General features: G+C 39.7%; 1 protein-coding gene across 1 annotated transcript in view; it reads right to left on the bottom strand.

The window, feature by feature from the left end:
- Positions 1 to 20,468, bottom strand: part of IFT81 (intraflagellar transport 81) — a 235,567-nt gene that overhangs the window by 10,908 nt on the left and 204,191 nt on the right. The window contains exon 18 of the mRNA XM_077461990.1: positions 8,118 to 8,163. Within this exon, the coding sequence (XP_077318116.1) occupies positions 8,118 to 8,163 (46 nt within the window). The remainder of the gene's footprint in view (positions 1 to 8,117; positions 8,164 to 20,468) is intronic.

The raw sequence follows: 20,468 nt of genomic DNA, 5'->3' as shown, positions 1-20,468 counted from the left end.
AAAAATCGCAGAGGCAATCAAATACCATCAAAAGAAAGCTCTATTTGTGGGAAGAAAAGGACGCAAATTTTGTTTGGGTACAACATTGCATGACCGCGCAATTACCAGTTAAAGCAGCGCAGTGCCAAAGTGTAAAAAGACCTCTGGTCATTTACCAGCAAAATGGTCCGGTCTGAAAGTGGTTAAGACTGTAGGAACCTGCCATTCTCTAAAGCCTGGTACACACAATGAGATGATCGGATGAATGATCATCAGCTTTTTTGCATGCTAGTCTCATATCAAAAAGGAAGAGGTTACTAAATTTAAATTTAAGAAAATTCTCGTACAACAGAATAAAAACTTGGAAGTGATGTAATGTGTTGTATTGTATTTTTGGACAAAAACTGTTTTTATTAAATGAAAATCATACAATCTGGTATCGTACTTACTCACCATGCTCAAGTGCAGGCACCAGTTCTTTACCCCATTTCCTATACCTCACTGGGTTCCAGACACACTAAGGGAAAATAGGTTTCTCAGCTCAGAGAGGCTACACCTGATAAGGTTGAGGTAGCTGAGCAAGTGATCTTTAGCCAAAAGATAGGCCCTCTACTGTCAGAACCTGTGTGCAGGCAGCCTGGTAGAGGCCCAATAGCACACAGCTTCTACTGAAGAGACAGCTACTGTGGAAAGCCCCTTCCCAATTACTACCAGAGCATTCCAGTTCTAGTAAGGTGTTTCCCTGAGTCCTTAGGTTTTGGATCCATCCAGTTGTTCACTTGTGTTACCAGAGCTACCATGGACTTCACTAAGAGGGACTCCGATTATAAGAATAATCACAAGTAGCTGTTTGTGACCCACACTTCTATACCGAAGTAGTGATTGTGAGGTTCTTATAGAGTCTTATAGAAACTATGATATGCAATCTATCTTTCACGCAGCTTTCATAATCTCTTTTGTATTATTGTGCAGTGTATACATGCCCTTTGCTATTCTGAACCCGTTTTGCATTATTGCTTCTAACTTTGCACATGTTTAGTAAACATCTAGTTACAATTACTCCCTAATTAACCAGACCATTTTCTTTTCTGTTAACGTATATCTAAAAGCACTGTTTGGCAGTCTAAAATACAGTTGCTATGTGATCAAGAGCTTTGTGAGTTGAAAAATAATTTCACCACTCCTGAGTCAGCCAAACCCTTCATTTTGTCTCACATGCTTTACACACCTAGACACTAAGCTTACAGTGGAAGGGTTTCAGCAGCACAGTCAGTTCTGCAGTGTGCAGGGCTAGTTGTGGCCAGCTAAAAGTAAATCAACAATAATAATAATGCTAATAGCCACATCTGCAACATCTTCCCATTAAACTGTGGCATAAACAGGCACAGCCCATGTGAGGGACAATGCTGATTTGAATTCAATAGCAGTGCAGTGGTGTTGTTCCCCTATTACAGGAAGATTCATGCTGTGGACTTTACTGGCAGGTGCAACAGGTATTTTTGAGATTTTGAAGAGATACCAAGGAAAAATGTAAAGTGCAGATGCACTTACAGTTTAATATTGTAGCAAATATTTTTAATGGAAGGCCATAATTGTGTTTTTAGAAATTACATTGTTTGCAGGAACAATAGTGAGTTGGGGGGGGGGGGGGGGGGGGTTTACAACCTCTTTAAGACTGTAGGAACCTGCCATTCTCCAAAGCCTGGTACACACAATGAGATGATCGGATGAATGATCATCAGCTTTTTTGCATGCTAGTCTCATATCGAAAATGAAGAGGTTACTAAATCTAAGAAAATTCTCGTACAACAGAATAAAAACTTGGAAGTGATGTAATGTGCTGTATTGTATTTTTGGACGAAAACTGTTTTGATTAAATGAAAATCGTACAATCTGGTATCGTATGGAAAACATTTTTGTGTTTGTCCTTTCGAATAATTTTGGACAAACTGTCGTGATCGGCTCTCGAAAGCTGTGAACAAGCAGATTATAGTACAATTGCTTTTTCGTACGATTTTCTGATCATGTGTACTAGGCTTAAGGGCCCATACACACTATGGTTTTGCAGCAATGTGTGTGAAGTGCATTCACTCTAAATGCCACCCCAATGCACTTTCTGATGGATGTGCGTTGCATCGCAGTACAGTGCATGCAACATACTAACATGCACTGTAGTGCAGGATGCTGTCAATAAGTGGTGTGTGCACGATTTTTGCTAGTCCCTGCAACACACACCGGTCAGAATGGTGCATTAGGTTACCACTGAGAACGAATGGCCTTGCATCGCAACAGCGCACATAACATGTGTTGTGATAAAGTGCACGCATAACGTAACGCATGCATTATGTCAAAAGCATGGTGTGAATGGCCTTAATAGGATTACAGTTCATTCCAAAAAACAGGTGTAACTTATAATTGGGATGATGAAAAAGGTGGTGTGTGTGCACAACATCTCCATGGAGAGTGACTTTCCATTATTTATATGAAATGCAATTGAGTAAGCTCACATTACAGTTGATGAATCATTGTAGGAACCTCTGCTGACGTCACTCCCCTGTGCCTCTACTCAAAAGCCTGCAGAGTGCCTGTTTCTCACAGTCTGCACACAAGAGCCAGGGAGGTTTCATACAACAATAATATGGCTTTGCAACTAGAAAAAAAGAAGGTTTTACCAACAGAGGGCATGGGAAACAGTGATTATCTTATGAGTGCAGCAAGTACTGCTTTCCTGGAGCAATAAAGGGTTAGGATACAGACCCAGCTGCTATAATTAGAGATAGAAAAAAAAAATAGAGTTCCGCACATTATTTTAAAATAACTTGTCTAAGGAAAACACATGAACTTAATGAGCTGTAAACACTTATTTACCAATAGATTTTATTTTATTTATATATATATATATATATATATATATATATATATATATATATATATATATATATATATATATATATATATATATATAGTTGCATCTTTTTTTTTCTTTATGTTTAGTCATGAAACTTTGTCACGATTTAGTTTAATGACATGCTATAAAGCGGAACTTTAAGGCTTTTTATAGCAGAAGAGACATGCTATGTCTGCTTATTTGCAATGTAAATTTCCAGCACTCCATAGTGCTGGAATGAATGAACTCCGGCTTGCATGCGTGGGAGTTATGACATTCTGGAATCAATACGGCCAAATGTCTTGTACCTGGAAAAAGACCAGGTAAATATGTTAGCACCAGTGAGGGGGAGTGGGTTATGTTCTGCTTTAGATAGATATCTGGCAGAATAAAGGGAAAAGCTATGGCACTATGTTAAAATTTAGAGTTAGGATGGCAAGTTGGGGTAGAGGTCTCTTTAAGAGCACTGTAGAAGTGTACAGCTCCTTACGTAAGGTCTTGAACAACCTGTGGCACATATGAGAACAAACAAGCAGACAAGGGTGCCAGTGTAAGTTTAGAGGGTGATAGGAATGCAGATAAGGAGGGATAAAAATACAGGGGATGGAGCAGCATGTGTTCCAATATGAGTGGAGTCCTCTGGGGAGCCATGTGGTGTTGCAGAGATTGGCAAGAATGCAGCGGGAGGGATGCAGAGCTGCGCCTGGAAGCTGAAATCACAGCCTAACTCATCCTACCTCAGCCAATGAAAGCAGAGCCCAACATGGCCAGAGGAAACATACCCAAATGCCTGCATCGCAGTGCCACCTGTTTACGTTCCGAGGTGGACAACAGCGACCACACGTCGGCAGCTTCCTGGCACAGGTCTGCATCCTTTCAGCACTATTTCCTGCCAATCTCTGCAACATGTATTTACCCTCTCCATCCCGTGAGTGCCTTCCTATCACCCTCTACACTTAGATGCTGGCGCCCTTGTCTACTTGCTTGTTTTTAAATAAATATCTGCCTGTGAAATTGAGTAGTACATTATCAGATTTCTAACAAGTAAAATGATGCAATATTCAGTCCTTGAACTAAGATACAATGCTGTAATAAAGAAATATATACAGAAGTAATTTTCATTTAAAGTATTGTAGCGAAGTGCACACTTACTCACCATGCTCAAGTGCAGGCACCAGTTCTTTACCCCATTTCCCATACCTCACTGGGTTCCAGACACACCAAGGGAAAATAGGTTTCTCAGCTCCCCACCCTCATCAGCTCAGAGATGCTACACCTGATAAGGTTGAGGTAGCCGAGCAAGTGATCTTCAGTCAAAAGATAGGCCCTCTACTGTCAGAACCTGTGTAGTCAGCCTGGTAGAGGCCCATTAGCACACAGCTTCTACTGAAGAGACAGCTACTGTGGAAAGCCCCTTCCGAATTACTACCAAAGCATTCCAGTTCTAGTAAGGTGTTTCCCTGAGTCCTTAGGTTTTGGCTCCATCCAGTTGTTCACTTGTGTTACCAGAGCTACCCTGGACTTCACTAAGAGGGACTCCGATTATAAGAATAATCACAAGTAGCTGCGTGTGACCCACACTTCTATACTGAAGTAGTGATTGTGAGGTTCTTATAGAGTCTTATAGAAACTATGATATGCAATCCATCTTTCACGCAGCTTTCATAATATATTTTGTATTATTGTGCAGTGTATACATGCCCTTTTCTATTCTGAACCTGTTTTACATTATTGCTTCTAACTTTGCACATGTTTAGTAAACATCTAGTTACAATTACTCCCTAATTAACCAGACAATTTTCTTTTCTGTTAACGTATATCTAAAAGCACTGTTTGGCAGTCTAAACAGGTCTCAAATACAGTTGCTATGTGATCACGAGCTTTGTGAGTTAAAAAAAAAAAAAAAAAAATGTACCACTCCTGAGTCAGCCAAACCCTTCATTTTGTCTCACATGCTTTACACACCTAGACACTAAGCTTATAGTGGAAGGGTTTCAGCAGCACAGTGCATTCTGCAGTGGGCAAGGCTAGTTGTGGCCAGCTAAATGAAAATCAACAAAGATAATGCTAATAGCCACATCTGCAACATCTTCCCATTAAACTGTGTCATAAACAGGCACAGCCTATGTGAGGGACAACGCTGCTTTGAATTCAATAGCAGTGCAGTGGTGTTGTCCCCCTATTACAGGAAGATTCACGTTGTGGACTTCACTGGCAGGTGCAACAGGTATTTTTGAGATTTTGCAGAGACACCAAGGAAAAATGTAAAGTGCATATGCACTTACAGTTTAATGCTGTAGCACATATTTTGAATAGAAGGCCATAATTGTGTTTTTAGAAATTGCATTGTTTGCAGGAACAATAGTGAGTTCATTGCATGGTGTAGCCTTTTCCCATTATTACAGTTTGTAATGGAGAGCTATCCTGCTCTCAAGCCTGATAATACAATAAATTCGGTTATTTTACTTTAAAAGGTGCAGCCAATATATTAGCTAATATTAAGAGCAGAGGATTTTTAAAGTGCAGCTCTGGGCAAAACAAAAAATACATATATGATGAAGCCTGTCAATAAACTTAACACGATAGGTTTGCCAGCAAATCCATTTTTTTCTCTCTTCCTGAACATAGTTCTACTGGAACTGCTTCATGACATGGGATGGTCTTGCCTTTTTGATCAGAGAAAATATACGGTAGTTAAAGGGTTTTAACTGGCTTAAAGCCATGGCTGTTTCTAACAGTAGACATGATCATGCACACTGCTCAAGATACTTGGCTGTCTTAAATTATATATTCTGCATGCATAAATCAGCTTCTTAATTACAATTCATGCATGAATATTTAATTTTAATTCATTCCTGACCATTACACCGGACAAAATCAGAAAATAGACTTCTGCAAATGAAAACATGGACATCTAAGCATGCAGTGCAGATATCTGGTTAATGGAAACGCTTTGAGTAAAATAACTTAATCAAATAGTGAAAGTTTAAGTAAACAGATGAATTTGGGGCAGGGTTGTGACCACAACATTTTATAAAGATTTGATCATTGTCTTAGTGAAGGCTGGCAGGACAACGTAAGACAGTGGATTTGAGCCGATATCAAAAAGGAGTGTCTTAGTGCACTAAGTCCCCCCAAAACTAATTTTTTTTTGCCTTGGGTGCTCTACAGACAGGCATTAATTGACTCTGGATAGTTACGTGTATAACAAAATCTGTCTGAAACTACAGTATGTGGGTAGGAGTACCTATATCCAGGGAAATAACAGCAACATAAAAATACATAACTAGCCCAATTGTAGGCAACCTCATTGCTCCAGGTTTGGTAAATCTACAAATCTCATGAGACATTTGCAAGACTCTTACAACCACAGGCATAACTTCCAGAGGCATGATGAGATTTGTAGTTTCATCACAGCTGTAGTGCCAAGGTTGACTACCATTGAGCTACCCTAAGCCCTTGTACACACGATCGGACATTCTGACAACCAAATCCGTTGAATTTTGTCAGACGGATTTTGTCCGAAACGGTTGATACACACGGTCGGACAAAGTTGTCGGAAAATCCGATCGTTTAGAACGTGATGACGTTATTTAATTACGACGGGACTACATTCAGGCTAGTAGCCAATAGCTTTGGTCTAGGAAATTGATCTGAGCATGCGTGGCACTTTGTCCGATCGGAATTCTCTACACATGATCGGACAAAGTCCAATCGGATCATGTTGTGGGAAAATTTTATAGCCCAGCTGGAAAACTTGGTCTGTCGGATACTCCGATGGAAACAGTCCGATGGAGCCCACACACTGTCGGATTATCCGACAACACGGTCCTATCGGACATTGTCCATCGGAATGTCCGACCGCGTGTACAAGGGCTAAGAACGATTTTACAAGTATCTGCAATTTTCTAAAATAATATGCAAATATGCACCATCAAAAATGTTTACTTCTGGGTGCTTTGACAATAAGCTTTCTTTAAGACTGTCATGTGTGTCTCATTATGAATGCACTGTGCTCCAACAATAGGGGGTGCTTATATCATGAGTTGCAATTACCAGCAGCTACTAATCATGGAAGCCGATTTCTTTCCTCATCAACATGTTCAGCGGGTGAAAACATGCACTAACACATGTGATGTTTGAATTCTCCCTAAGAGAAGATGACAGTCACAACCACAGACCACAAATATACAATATAGCCTGTGTTTTGGAAGTGAAGGGCTTGAACTTTTTTCACAAATTCAATATGGGGTGCCATGTGAAAGCATAGCAGACTGTAAAAGCTTTGTGTTCCAGAGACAGGCAGTTTACTATGTTTGACACACTTTATCTTATAGCTAAGGTATGTATAGCAATATTGGTGACTTTCATTCTATTTGGGAAGTTAAAAAAATTATAAAATCATATGTAAAACAAAAGAAGGCATTAGCATTTCTCTTGATGTTTTTCTTTTAATAAACATGAAAAGTCAAAAGAGGCTGAAAAAAAGGTATATTCTTTAATATGACTCTAGTTAGCAAAAAAAAAAAAAAAAAGGAGCAGAGTTCCTCCTGACTAGTAGAAAGAAAATGATACATATAATTGTGGAATAAAGCAGCCACAATGTTCCTTTAAAATTGCGTTTGAGGCTGTATAAATAGTGCTGTCAATCAGCAAGCATCTGCTTAAATAATCCCTGAAAAAAAACAAGTAAAAACAGGAAATGCAAGCAGTTTATGTCTTTACTGTATAAGGCAATGTTTTATAGCTATTTCATCTGCAGTAATTATTGAAAACATAGAAAGTTGAGAAGGAGAGCCTACATTGTCTGGAATGGGAAAATTATATAAACTGGTCTCTTTAATAAAAAAATAATAATAACTGCAAATTATAAGCCGTCTTGCCCAGCTTTTCACCCTACAACATCTCCTAAAAGACCAACTCCTATTCATCAGACATTTTTATACAAGTAGTAATGTAAACATCCTGTATTCCTTGCTGTGCACTGGTCATACTACAGGCTATTTCAGTCAGAATTCCTTTTACTCGCATTTTCTGTGACCGTTCCTGTCCCTTTGAAGAAACAGATCCCAGGAATAAATCATATTCAACTGAGATGAAATATTTTCACTATTCAGTAAGCTGGGGTTCAGCATCATTAATCAGAATTAAAACAAACACAGTGATTACTGTCAAGTCCTGAATTCATTTTGTGTTGGTGGTTAGAGCAGAGATCAACAATTCTAAAAGAAACACATGCATGAATTCTTACCTTTCCCAGATTTTCCTGCTCCTGGATGTTCTTTGAATATTGATCTCTAAAGATTACAGAAAAAAAGGAGAGAGAAGTTACTTACTGTGCTTTTTTTTTTTTTAAGCTTTGATCCAAATGTAAATTAATTCTACTGACACAATTAAAATGCAAAATTGTGCTACTGTAACTACAGTCTAGGACGGTTGATTAGAGCAAAAAAAACTGTTCCACATTGAGTGAAACCAAATATGTAGACAGTAGAAATTTAGAAAAACCACATTACACTACGATAAATATAGCACATATGAAATATTTTTCTTTTGCTCGTCTTCTGACCAGCCTCTTCATCACAGAGAGTGGTCATTTAGTTGTGGTAGCGTTGGCTGTCTTTTCAGAAAACGTATAAAAAAACAAGGATGAACAGAAGAGGAAAAAATAGTAAAGGGAACTTTGTACAAAAATAAATAAAAGGGAGATTTGTATAAAATTAGTATCATAAACTGCCATTTTATTTTACTATCAAAATGCTTGTTATCACCCATTTACAGCTCAGTGCTGCTGATCTCCTGAAGCAGCTGCTATCTACATGCAAGCACTCCAGCAGGGACTGTAAGCCTTTTCTCAGAATGAGTTTCCTGATGGTGACAACAGTGGACCATGTCTGTAATGTGTGTTGAAACGGCCACTTGTAGTATTCAGCTAAAGCTTACGTGACAGGGTGACATTGCAAAAGCAAAAAAATAAATAAAAAATATTGGGAGACAGCAACAGTGTTGTCACGTTAAAACAGGAAGTGCCTTAAAAATGTCTAAAGGCAAAACTTTTTTTTCAGTGTTGGGTAAAACAGTGAGGGGTTAAAAAACACTGTTAGGTTTATATTGCTGTCCCTGTTTGGGAGACTCACTGTTTCTAATTGCCCCTGTCACCAATGTCCCTGGGAAAGCAAGTGAGAGTAAATCCAAAAGTTTGAGTTGCCACCAGAAATCTTCCAATGGGGAGCATGTTTTCACATGACAACTGTCTAAGAGGGGATTTCCTGTAACAGAGCATTATGGGTTTGATAGTTGTCTTCCAATAGCCAGTAGTTGTCTTCTTTCTGGCATGCGGCCTTTCTTTGAAACCTCAGAGCTGTATGGTGACTGCTTCCAACTTTTTCATTTGTATTGTGTATATTTCAACTTGAGCTATTGAGCTCTGTACACAACAGACTTTTTACAGCAGGTAAGGAGAAACTGGAAAACACGTGAAAGACGTTTTAAACTGCACATGCTGGATACACGTGAAAATGCGGAATATTCATAAGCAATACAGTGCACCTTTAAAGTATTCACAGCGCTTCACTTTTTCCACATTTTGTTATGTTACAGCCTTATTTCAAAATGAATTAAATTCATTATTTTCCTAAAAATTCGACAAACAATATCCCATAATGACAACGTGAAAGAAGTTTGTTTGAAATGCAAATTTATGAAAAATAAAAAACAAAAACAATCACATGAAGCACCTTTGATACAAATTACAGTCTCAAGTCTTGAGTTTTGAGTATGAAGCTTCAAGCTTGGCACACCTATTTTTGGACAGTTTCTCCCATTCTTCTTTGCAGGACCTCTCAAATACCACCAAAGTCTGGGCTCTGGCTGGGCCACTCAAGGACATTCAGGCCCGATTCACACCTATGCATTTTTAGAGCTTTTTGCATTTTTGCAGATTTGCACTACAGAATGTGTTCCATAGGAAAACATTTAAATGGACTGTAGTGCAAATCTGCAAAATGCAAAAAGCCCTAAAACTGCGTAGTTGTGAATCCAGTCTCACAGAGTTGTCCTGTAGCCACTCCTTTGTTATCTTGGCTTTTTTTTATTAAATTTGCAAAGATTTTAAACAAACTTATTTCACATTGTCATTATGGGGTATTGTTTGTAGAATTGTGGAGGAAAAGAATGAATTTAATCAATTTTATAATAAGGCTGTAACATAACAAAATGTGGAAAAAGTGAAGCATTTTGAATACTTTCCGGATGCACTGTATGTCATATTTGCCAGAGTTTTAGTTCTGACTAAAATAAATAAATGAGCTATTGTGCAAAGCCATTATAAACTGCCATTACTCAGGCAGCACCACAGGCAGCAAAGTGAGATGGTTGCATTTAACTTCACCCAAGCTTTTAAACCTGCAGTTCAGAGTCAAAGTGGTAGCTGGTCATGCAATGTCCAACTGTGTCATAGGTCTACAAACCTGATGCTGGGAGAGCACAAAGCAGGACTATTCTGTCCCTCAGTAAGAGTACCACATGACTGAGCAACTTCGACCCTAAAAGGCTTTTGACAATGGCACTAGTGTCATCACTGTGCCATCATCTTGGTACACCATAGAGAACTGTTGGCAACAATCACACATTGTAGCAAAAGCAGCAGAAGATGTGATTACTTCTACTGGGTAGAAGACATTATTTCTAACTCAGGTATATTCCACTAAGTGCTCAAAACGACAACAAGAAGAGCGCCCCAGCCTTGTGAAAAAGGCCCGATTTGAAGAGGGCAGCAAAGACCGAATTATACAGTATATGAACTGAAAATTTTGGCCATCAAGTCCTTCTGTTCAAGATTGTCCATTCCATTTTGTTGTACATCACTTTAGTGCTGATGTGGTACTTCTTTTTGCTCCCACAAAGTACTCTGCACAATGTAGATAGCTCTCTCTCTCTCAACTTAGTAATATAAGCTCCTCTATAGATCTGCAGTTCTGCCAGTCTCTTCTTCACTACTGGCAATGCATTTTGTGATGGTATGCTTTTATTTAAAGTGGAATTAAACTATTTTTTTTTAAATCGCCAACAGGTAGGGTTGTTTTGACAGAAGAGACCCTAGTGTCATAAATGCTTCCCCTGGCCTGTTGATGGTAATGGACACTGGCTTAAGCATGTGCACCTCAGTGTACCTTTACTCTGTGCTATGATGATGTGACTTCCGTGTGCATGCATGAGAGTGACGTCATCGTGACCTGGCCATTTAAGCAGTGAATCCAGAAGGAAGACTGGGAGCACATGGAAGTGCCATGCGCTGACAGCGCAGTGTCAGGGGGCTTTGTTTGCCAAGCAAGTCTTTCATAATGTGCTAATATACTGTGCATACTAGCACATTATGGTTAACACTTCCTGGGTGCCAATTACTTGGAGTTTGAAGTGGTTATAAAGGCCCCAGATACTTACCCAAGCCCTCTCTCGATCCAGCAATGTGTACAAGATAGAGCTGCAACTAATGATCAGTTTGGCTGTCGACTAATCTATCGATTATTTTTTCGATTAGTCATCAACTATACGATTATTATTTTTTTTATTAATATAGTGTTTTTTTTTGATTAGCTAATTAATCCTTTGGACAACTTTACAAAAAATTATAAGTACATAAAAAATAAAATAAAACAAAAGAATATAGCTAGTACATACATATATATATATTATATATAAGTATGTAGTTATATTCTTTTATCTTACCTTTTTTATGTATATTTTTTGTAAACTTAAGAAAAAAAAAATATTATATATATTCTTTTATCTTAGTTTTTTATTTTCTGTTCAGAAGTTCATGAATGTTTATAATTTATTTTTTACAATGCTTTCTTTTTCAAGGGGGAGGGTGTGTGGGGACAGTGTCAGTGTGTTTTTTTTTTTTAAAGAATAAAAAACAAAACAAAGTATTTTATTATTTATTGCAATTTTTTTTATCAGCCCTGCGGGGGGGGGGGGGGGGCTATGGTGAGATATCAGGGGTCTTAACAGACCTCTGACATCTCCCATTTGAGACAGGGATTCCCCAGTCCCTTTCTCTGCAGCCTCTGCTGCACTGATAAGGAATGGAGAGAAGACAGCGGCTTCTTTCCATTCATGAGACATCGTAATCACAGGAGGTTACAATGTTTCAGTTATGTGAATGGACAGAGTCAGTGGTCACTGACTCTGTCCATTCTGAAAACGAAGAAGCCGGGTTTACTGGCTTCTACCTCCGCTCTCCATCCTGAGATACCGAGGGGAGGCGGCAACACGGAGGGGGAGAAGAGAGGGGGACAGGTGCACGGAGAGGGACACAGAAGAGAGAGGGGGACAAAGAAGAGAGAGGGCGACAGATGCACGGAGGGGGAAAAGAGAGGGGGGCGGCAGCACGGAGGGGGACAGATGCACGGAGGGGGAGAAGAGAGGGGGACGGAAGCACGGAGGAGAGCGTGAGACACGGAGCAGTGTGACGCATCGATGCCCTGCACGCATGTCGACGTATTTTTGTATCAGTTCTCCGAGTACTCTCCCTCCTTATCGGCTAAGACAGCAGTGGGAGCCATTGGCTGTCAATTACAGCCAGTGACCCAATGAGGAGAGAGAGGGAGAAGGCCCAAGCCACAGCTAGCTACTTGCTCTGGGGAGACCTCGACAGGAGGGAGGGGCCAGGAGTGCCAGCAGGGGCCCTGAGAAGAGGAGGATCGGGGCTGATCTGTGCAAAACCACTGCACAGAGCACAGAGCAGGCAAATATGAATTTTTTGTTTTTTTAAATTTTGCCTTTAATATCACTTTAATTCTGGTTTAAATGCTTATTAACCATTGCACTAGTACCTGATACATTTCTAAACATTGAAAGGATAGATACAGCAAACATAATGTGTGGTTATGATGTAGGTAATTTTTTCAGGTTTAAAGTAAAAACAGTGATTCAAATCTTGGTTTGAATTGTTGAAGATGTACAATGAATTCATGAAAGACAGCCAACTTTAACTGCAATCTTCATGTGGGCAAACTTCTCTGTAGAATGTTGTCATGGCAACCTTCTGTCATTTTCCTTACTGAGCAGCAGTTCACTTGAGTCCACTATAAAATTCACTGAAATGACCATACTGTTGTACATAATTATTTCAATGTGTTAATGTTCTGGATATTTGGACATTGACTTTATAAGTAGAAAAATATGACAACTATGTATTCTCCACACAGGTCACATAGCAACACGAGTGGCTGAATACTCACTAAAATAATCCCAAAATGCAAACATAAAAACACATAATTATTGCTTATACAAAAATAAAACACAACAAAAAATAGGAAAAAAAAAAAAATGTGCAATTCACAAGATGAAATTTTTATGTTTAATCAACTTTCCAAAAGTGACATGGTGTATACGTACACCTTTTTTCTTCAACCAGGTATGAAGTCAAAGCTGATTGAGGTCTCTGTGTGCACAGTACAGGGAAGGTGTATGAAGTGCGTCATGGCTTGCAATTTTCCCAAAGACACACTAATGCCCTGTACACACGATCGGACATTGATCGGACTTTCCCACAACAAAATTCCATGTTTTTTTTTCCCGACGGATGTTGGCTCAAACTTGTCTTGCATACACACGGTCACACAAAGTTGGTCGGAAATTCCGAACGTCAAGAACGTGGTGACGTACAACACATACGGCGAGCCGAGAAAAATTAAGTTTGATAGACAGTGCTGCTCTTCTGTTTGATTCCAAGCATGCGGTGCACTTTGTATGTCGGAATTTTGTACACACGATCGGAATTTGCGCAAAAGGATTTTGTTGTCGGAAAATTTGCGAACCAGATTTTGTGGGACGGAGATTCCGATGGAAACTGTCCGTTGGAGCCTACACACGGGAATTTCAGACAACAAGCTCCGATCGCACATTTTACGTCGGAAAGGCCGATCGTGTGCTGGGCATCAGTGTTGTATCTTACAATGTTTAATGCATGTCAGTATTTCACGGCTTTAAAAATCAAAACTTATCATAGTGAAACTATTTTATTTGACAAATTTGAAACATTAGTTAACATTTTTCACATGTGCCAATGCTGCAGTGTCAAAAAGCCCTGTTTCCTTTATCACAATGTTACTCAGAGACCAAATATTGTCCCATCACAACATACATGAGCACATGAATTGGCATCCCTACCACCCGTTACCTGTTAAACCACATATCAGGTCCCAAGAAACCTCTTTAGAAGGGTTGGGATATCTTTTGTTATTACAAAAAATCTTTCCAGTAATCTAATTAAAACAAAAAAATAATCTTATATAGATTTTTTTTTTTTTTTTACACAGGTAGACAGAGTATGTAATGGAGCCACATTGCCAAAGAGATATGGGAGTGGGTTAAAATATCTAATCATTTTAATTGGACAGCCATATAAATAAGTAGTCTACAATTCTAAAAACTGCAGTAAAGAGGTTTCCCATAGCAAAAATATTCCAACTGTCATATCCCACAGGAAATAAAACCAATCCAAAAGTGACTGGGTGCACTTTAGCAACATACTGTACTCCTTAACTCTAGCTGTTGCAAGTGAAATCTCTTATCTATCTTCTCCACTAGTAGTGGCAGTGGAAAACCATGCATGAGGGAAGGACATCCAGGAACAGTCAAAGCGTTTTGCCCTGCATTTTATTTCACAAGGTGGCAAAAAAAAAAAAAAGGTTCACTGGAGAGGGAGCTTTACAGTAAGTCCATAGTATAAAAAAAATATCTGCTCATCTAGGCTACTAACTAAACTCAGGTCAGTTCCTGAATACCAGGGTGCCCCTCAAACCATTCAGGTGGCTCTTTTTGTGTTTTGTTGATAGTCAGCCTTTTCACCCAGCAGCAGGCTCTCAATGTACAGGGGGAGAGAACTAAGCATCAGTCAGTTTAAAAGAGAAGTATGGGCTTAAAAGTAAATAAATTAATATATATATATATATATATATATATATATATATATATATATATACACACACACACACACACACACACACAGTATCTCACAAAAGTGAGTATACACTCCTCACATTTTTGTAAACATTTTATTATATCTTTTCATGTGACAACACTGAAGAAATTACACTTTTCTACAATGTAAAGTAGTGAGTGTATGTCTAAACTGCTGACAAAAAAAGTGAGTACACCCCTAAGTGAAAATGTCCAAATTCAGGCCAATTACCCATTTTCCCTCCCCAGTGTCACGTGACTCGTTAATGTTACAATGTCTTAGGTGTGAATGAGGAGCAGGTGTGTTAAATTTGGCATTATCGCTCTCACTCTCTCATACTGGTCACTGGAAGTTCAACATGGCATCTCTGAAAAAAAAAATTGTTGCTCTACATAAGGATGGCTTAGGCTATAAGAAGATTTTTTTTTTTTTTAAAGGGTGTTTTTTGGGAGCAGTGATTTTAATAATGCTTAAAGTGAAACAATAAAAGTGAAATATTCCTTTAAATTTAATACCTGGGGGGTGTCTATAGTGTGCCTGTAAAGTGGCGCATTTTTCCCGTGTTTAGAACAGTCCCTGCACAAAATGACATTTCTAAAGGAAAAAAAGTAATTTAAAAGTACTAGTGGCTATAATGAATTGTCGCTCCCGGCAATACAGATAAAAGTCATTGAAAAAAACAGCATGGGATCCCATACAGTCCATTACCAGGCCCTTTGGGTCTGGTATGAATATTAAGGGGAACCCCGAATCAAAATTTAAAAACAAAATTGCGTGGGGGTCCCCCCAAATTCCATACAAGGCCCTGGTATGGATATTAAGGGGAACCCTGCACCAATTCTTTTTTTTTAAATGGTGTAGGGGTCCCCCTCAAAATCCATACCAGACCTATGGATTTTAAGGGGAACCCCACGCCAAAATTGAAAAAAAAAAATGCTGCGAGGGTGCCCCCAAAAATCCACACCAGACCCTTATCCGAGCACGCAACCTGGCAGGCCGCATGAAAAGAGGGGGGAATGAGAGAGCGCCTCCCCCTCCTGAACCGTACCAGGCCACATGCCCTCAACATGGGGAGGGAGCTTTGGGGTTGCCCCCCAAAGCACCTTGTCCCCATGTTGATGGGGACAAGGGCCTCACCCCCGCAACCCTTGCCTGGTGGTTGTGATGGTCTGCGGGGGGTCTTATCGGAATCTGGAACCCCCCTTTAACAAGGGGAACCCCAGATCCCGGCCCCCCGTTTGAAATGGTAATGGGTACAATGTACCTCTACCTTTTCCCAAAAAAAGTGTCAACATTTAAAAAAAACACAAGACACACTTTGGGACAAGTCTTTTATTAAAAAAATAAAAAAAATAAAAATGTCCCACAAAGTCCATTCATCTTCTTCTCTCGCTCCGCTGATGGCCCAAAAATAAATAAATATGCAAGCCGCCACCGATCTGCCTCCATGGGAGGCACCCCCCATATGACGAGTCCTCGCAGGTGACAGTTCTTTTATAACTGAGGGTGGGGCAACATGGTGATGTACACGGGTGACCGCGCCGCCTAAGACACCACAGGGAAGCCATTGAGAAGTCCCCATGCATCACAGGGAGCAGGGCCACACGGTGACGTACCCAGGTGACCCCGCCCCCCCTCTGATGCACAGGGACTTCTCAAGTTATAAAAGAACTGTCACTTGCGAGGCCAACTTCAGCAGTGGCCTGACCAGATTCATACAACCCTCGCAAAATGGACCTCAATTGTAGACAAGAATATTAGCAGACTTTGAAAAAAATGTGGTTGGGTTGCAATACTCTGAATCTCAGGGCAAGATTTGCAATATTTCTCAATTGTTTTGTAAACACCAGTTTTTCGATCTCTAAATGACCACACAACACCTCAGAATGGGCAAAATCCAACAGCACCCTTGCTTATGTTCCTTCTTTACATGATACAGCAAGAAGGTGAAAATTCTGGTTCTTAGGTTACCCTTGTGTATTACTTTTACATTATTTCATGCATTTGTCAAATTGGGATCCCACAACTGTGTGGTCCCAAAATCTTCTCCGGTCACCTATATTTCTGTTATTTCTGGCACTAAAGGAAAGTTTCATCCGACTCCCCAACCATGACTAATAGAGGAAAGTTGTCAGGTACTTCTGCTGTATAATTATCAACCACCCATTCAAGTTCAAAACAGCAACATTAATAAATTTCAGACACATTTTCAGAACTAATTACAGGGTTTCAACCCCCGGGCTCCAAAATGGGAAAAATCTCAGCCCAGTATAACAAATTTGCCACTATGTCAAGTCAACATCACAAAACAGACAAAACATCTGCTCGCTCAAGCTACTAACTAAATTCAGATTAGTTTCCCACTAACAGGTTGTCCTCTTTTTGGTGTTCTGTCAGCAGTCAGCCTTTCCACCCAGCGGTAATTCATGGGCTCTGGCTACCAGGTAAGATGTGGACCTAAGCAATGGAAGCTCTATCCCGGGCCAAAGCGCCAAAAAGCCTTTGGGCTCCAGAAGCCGGAACAGAAACTTAAGGTCTAATAAATGATGAAGAGAAAAATAGACTTGGCGCTATACCTTTAAGTTTAAACACTAAATGAAAAAATAAACCAAAATCAGATTTGTGAAAAGAGGCTATAAACTGACTGGTGTATACATTTTCAGCATGCTGGTAAATAATCATAAACCCCAAAAATACCTTTATAACAAGTGTTAGTGTCTAGTGTTATTAGAAAATTCCATATGAAATCACATGCACCTGTGTCAATACCATAAAAGTGCAAGCCTTATTATAAAAAATTAAATATAAAAAATAAAGGATAAGTGAACATAAAATTACAAAAAATTGATTAATAATGGAAATCCAAGTGAAAACCGTGCCAATCCCAAGTGAGATTTGAGCATAAGATATCAAAGAAAATAAAAAAATAATTTAAAAAAAGTTATCAAAACAGTATCAAACACTATTCGGAACACCGATCTGTAAAAGTCCTGCGTTTGTAAAAAATCAATGTGCTAAGTGACACATCATAAATAACAAGTGAATAATAATAGTGAAAAATGGACGGTGGAAATCCTCCGTGAATATCTTCAAAAAGGTATCTGCAACTGCTGCTCCCAGTGCACAGTGAATGATAATGATAAAAACAAAATGTTGTTCTCTCCATATCAATCACAAACCTCTGGAGTCCCTTAGCTTGTGTAGGTGAAACAAACACCACCCACAATCCAGCCAGTGCCTCACTATATATATTGTGACAGTATGCGAGGTGAGATACACGATAATAGGTACATTTCACCTATCGCATTTGTTCCATTGTAAGGGACTGAACCAGAATCCGGCCCGGTTTTTCCAGCCTTTGTGGCAGGCTGGGTTATGGTCCAAATGTTCGGGTCCACTAGTCAGCTGGACTTTAAATATCCAGGAAGAGAGCACAGCAGGTCGCTCTGGTTTTGAGACTCAGAAATGACCTGAGTGAGAGGAGCTCTGGGTGTGGGACTAAAAAGTTTGCTTTTCCGCGTGTTTTGTGGGCGATGGGGACCAGCCCTGCACTGGATAGAGAGGAGATTATTTGTTTAGTTAGCGCCGGACGGCAAGGATGTAATTTACTGTTTGTTTTTACTTTGCAAACCTCCTGCAAATAAACCTGGCATCCACCAGATTTTTAAGAAAGTGCCCATTTGCTGACCGTCCTTCAGAAAAAAGGTGATCCCCACAAGCTAATTCCCCCACAATTATATACACACACACACACACACACACACACACACACACACACACACACTCTCAACAAATGCAAAACATGTAGTAGGTTAACAATATTATAAGGCTAGGTGCTTAAAACTATTCTGCAGATGAAAATATTAACAGTATTTTAACTGTTATTAGCAGGGCTGTTAAGCTGTCTGCCAATTTTATACCAGTGGCTGAGGTTGTTTACAGTACTCAGGATAGTTTTATGTAAATATTAATTTTAGTTTTCTTCTGACTGGCTGCCTAGTTAACACATTTAATATCAGTTCATGGTTCATTCTACTATACAGAATAAATCATTTAGGAATTAATAAATACACAGCCAACATTTTATCCCTGCTTTTCCTAATTTTTAATAATGAGATTGAGAACAGGGATATAGGCATCTGTGAAGTTGTTTCCGCAATGTATTTTTCATTGCCCATAATGCAACAGCAGAGGTTGTATTATCGGTGTGTAAAAAAGCAATAGTAAAGGTTATTTAAAGCACCCTGCTTGGTTGACTGGCACATAATCTGCAATAGGGGTTTCCTTTTTTGATGAGATACTTTATAACACTGAACTGGATATAGTGCCAGCAGGTCTCCTTTAACATCCCCCCAGCTGTGCTTTATTTCTGCCTTTTTTAGCTCTTCCAGCCTAGGACAGCTCAAGGAGGTAGAAGACTCAGAATGGACTCCAACTGAATGTTGTCCCAGCTAGGACTGGACTCATAGCTGACAATGGGACAAGGAGTACGTTTTACTGGCTGGGTGGGCCAGGAGAACTATAATTGGCCACCAACTACAGGTTAAGCCCAGCTCACTGTGGTTGCTGTGTCCAAGAATTCCCAATGGTGCATATTAACTACTGTGGGCTGCTGAACATTCCGGATTTTGTGAGAGACTTTGGTGGTTTCCCTTTGAGTAGGGATGAGTGGGGACAGCCTTGAAATGTTGCCAGCTTTAGAGGGAACCACTAGTCAGAGGGCCAGGACCTTTCACTTGTCATTGTGAGACTGTCAGGGACCAAGGAATGCATCTGTGGTGAGAGGCCTTTGGCCATTTTGTCTGCATGTTTTCTGGGTCTTTGGAAGTAAAATACTCTCAGGGGGGTGGGGTGATCACTCCATCAGAGTATGAACCTCAACACCAGAAGGACTGATTTAACATTTCACTGGCCATGGGAACAGAAGTAGACAGAGTGGCTTGCTTGTAGTCAGAGCCTATGCTCATAGATAAGCCATCTTAATGCCAAGTGTGTTGTGCTATAAACTGTTTGACATTGCTTTTGTTAGCCTCATGCCATTTTTCAGGGTTTTTACTGCCTTAAATAAAGCTCACTGAAATTGTTCAGGTGTGTCAGTGTCATTCCAGTCCAAGTGGGGGTCTGCCATCACTGGTGCAAGGCAAAGGGGACCCAAATGCGACATGAATAACACTGAACGTATGCAGGTAGTTATGACACTCACATTTAAAAATCAGTCTGGAAAAGATACGTTTACTAAAACCACTGTAGCGCATATAGTTCCTGCTGATGTGTTTTTTTTCAACATAAATTAAGTTTCAATTAAAAATTAATGGCACCATTTAGCCGCAAGCAGAAAAAAAAAGGGGGGGGGCACCAGGCAGAGCATAGTGTAGTGGTAAGATTTATTGATAATTATAAATTAAAACAAGTGTTAGTTGCACTCACAAGCAAAGAGTTGTAAAAGCATGACTGTGATGTCGGCTGGAGGGAACTGTCTAGGTGGATGGCCATCATCTAATGGCACAATATGCCTAGGCAACCCCCACCTCTATCCATATTTTCCTAATCACAATAAGCAGACATAACACATGACTCATATGCAGACTCTATATCAGTGGTAGATAACCTTTTGAGCACAGTGTAGCAATTTAA

The sequence above is a fragment of the Lithobates pipiens genome, unplaced genomic scaffold (genome assembly GCF_037356315.1).
Source record: "Lithobates pipiens isolate NorthernLeopardFrog02 unplaced genomic scaffold, aLitPip1_a1.2 Scaffold_3, whole genome shotgun sequence".
Classification (NCBI taxonomy): Eukaryota; Metazoa; Chordata; class Amphibia; order Anura; family Ranidae; genus Lithobates; species Lithobates pipiens.
The sequence above is the reverse complement of the archived record's forward strand: the minus strand, read 5'-3'. Positions and strand labels throughout refer to the sequence as shown.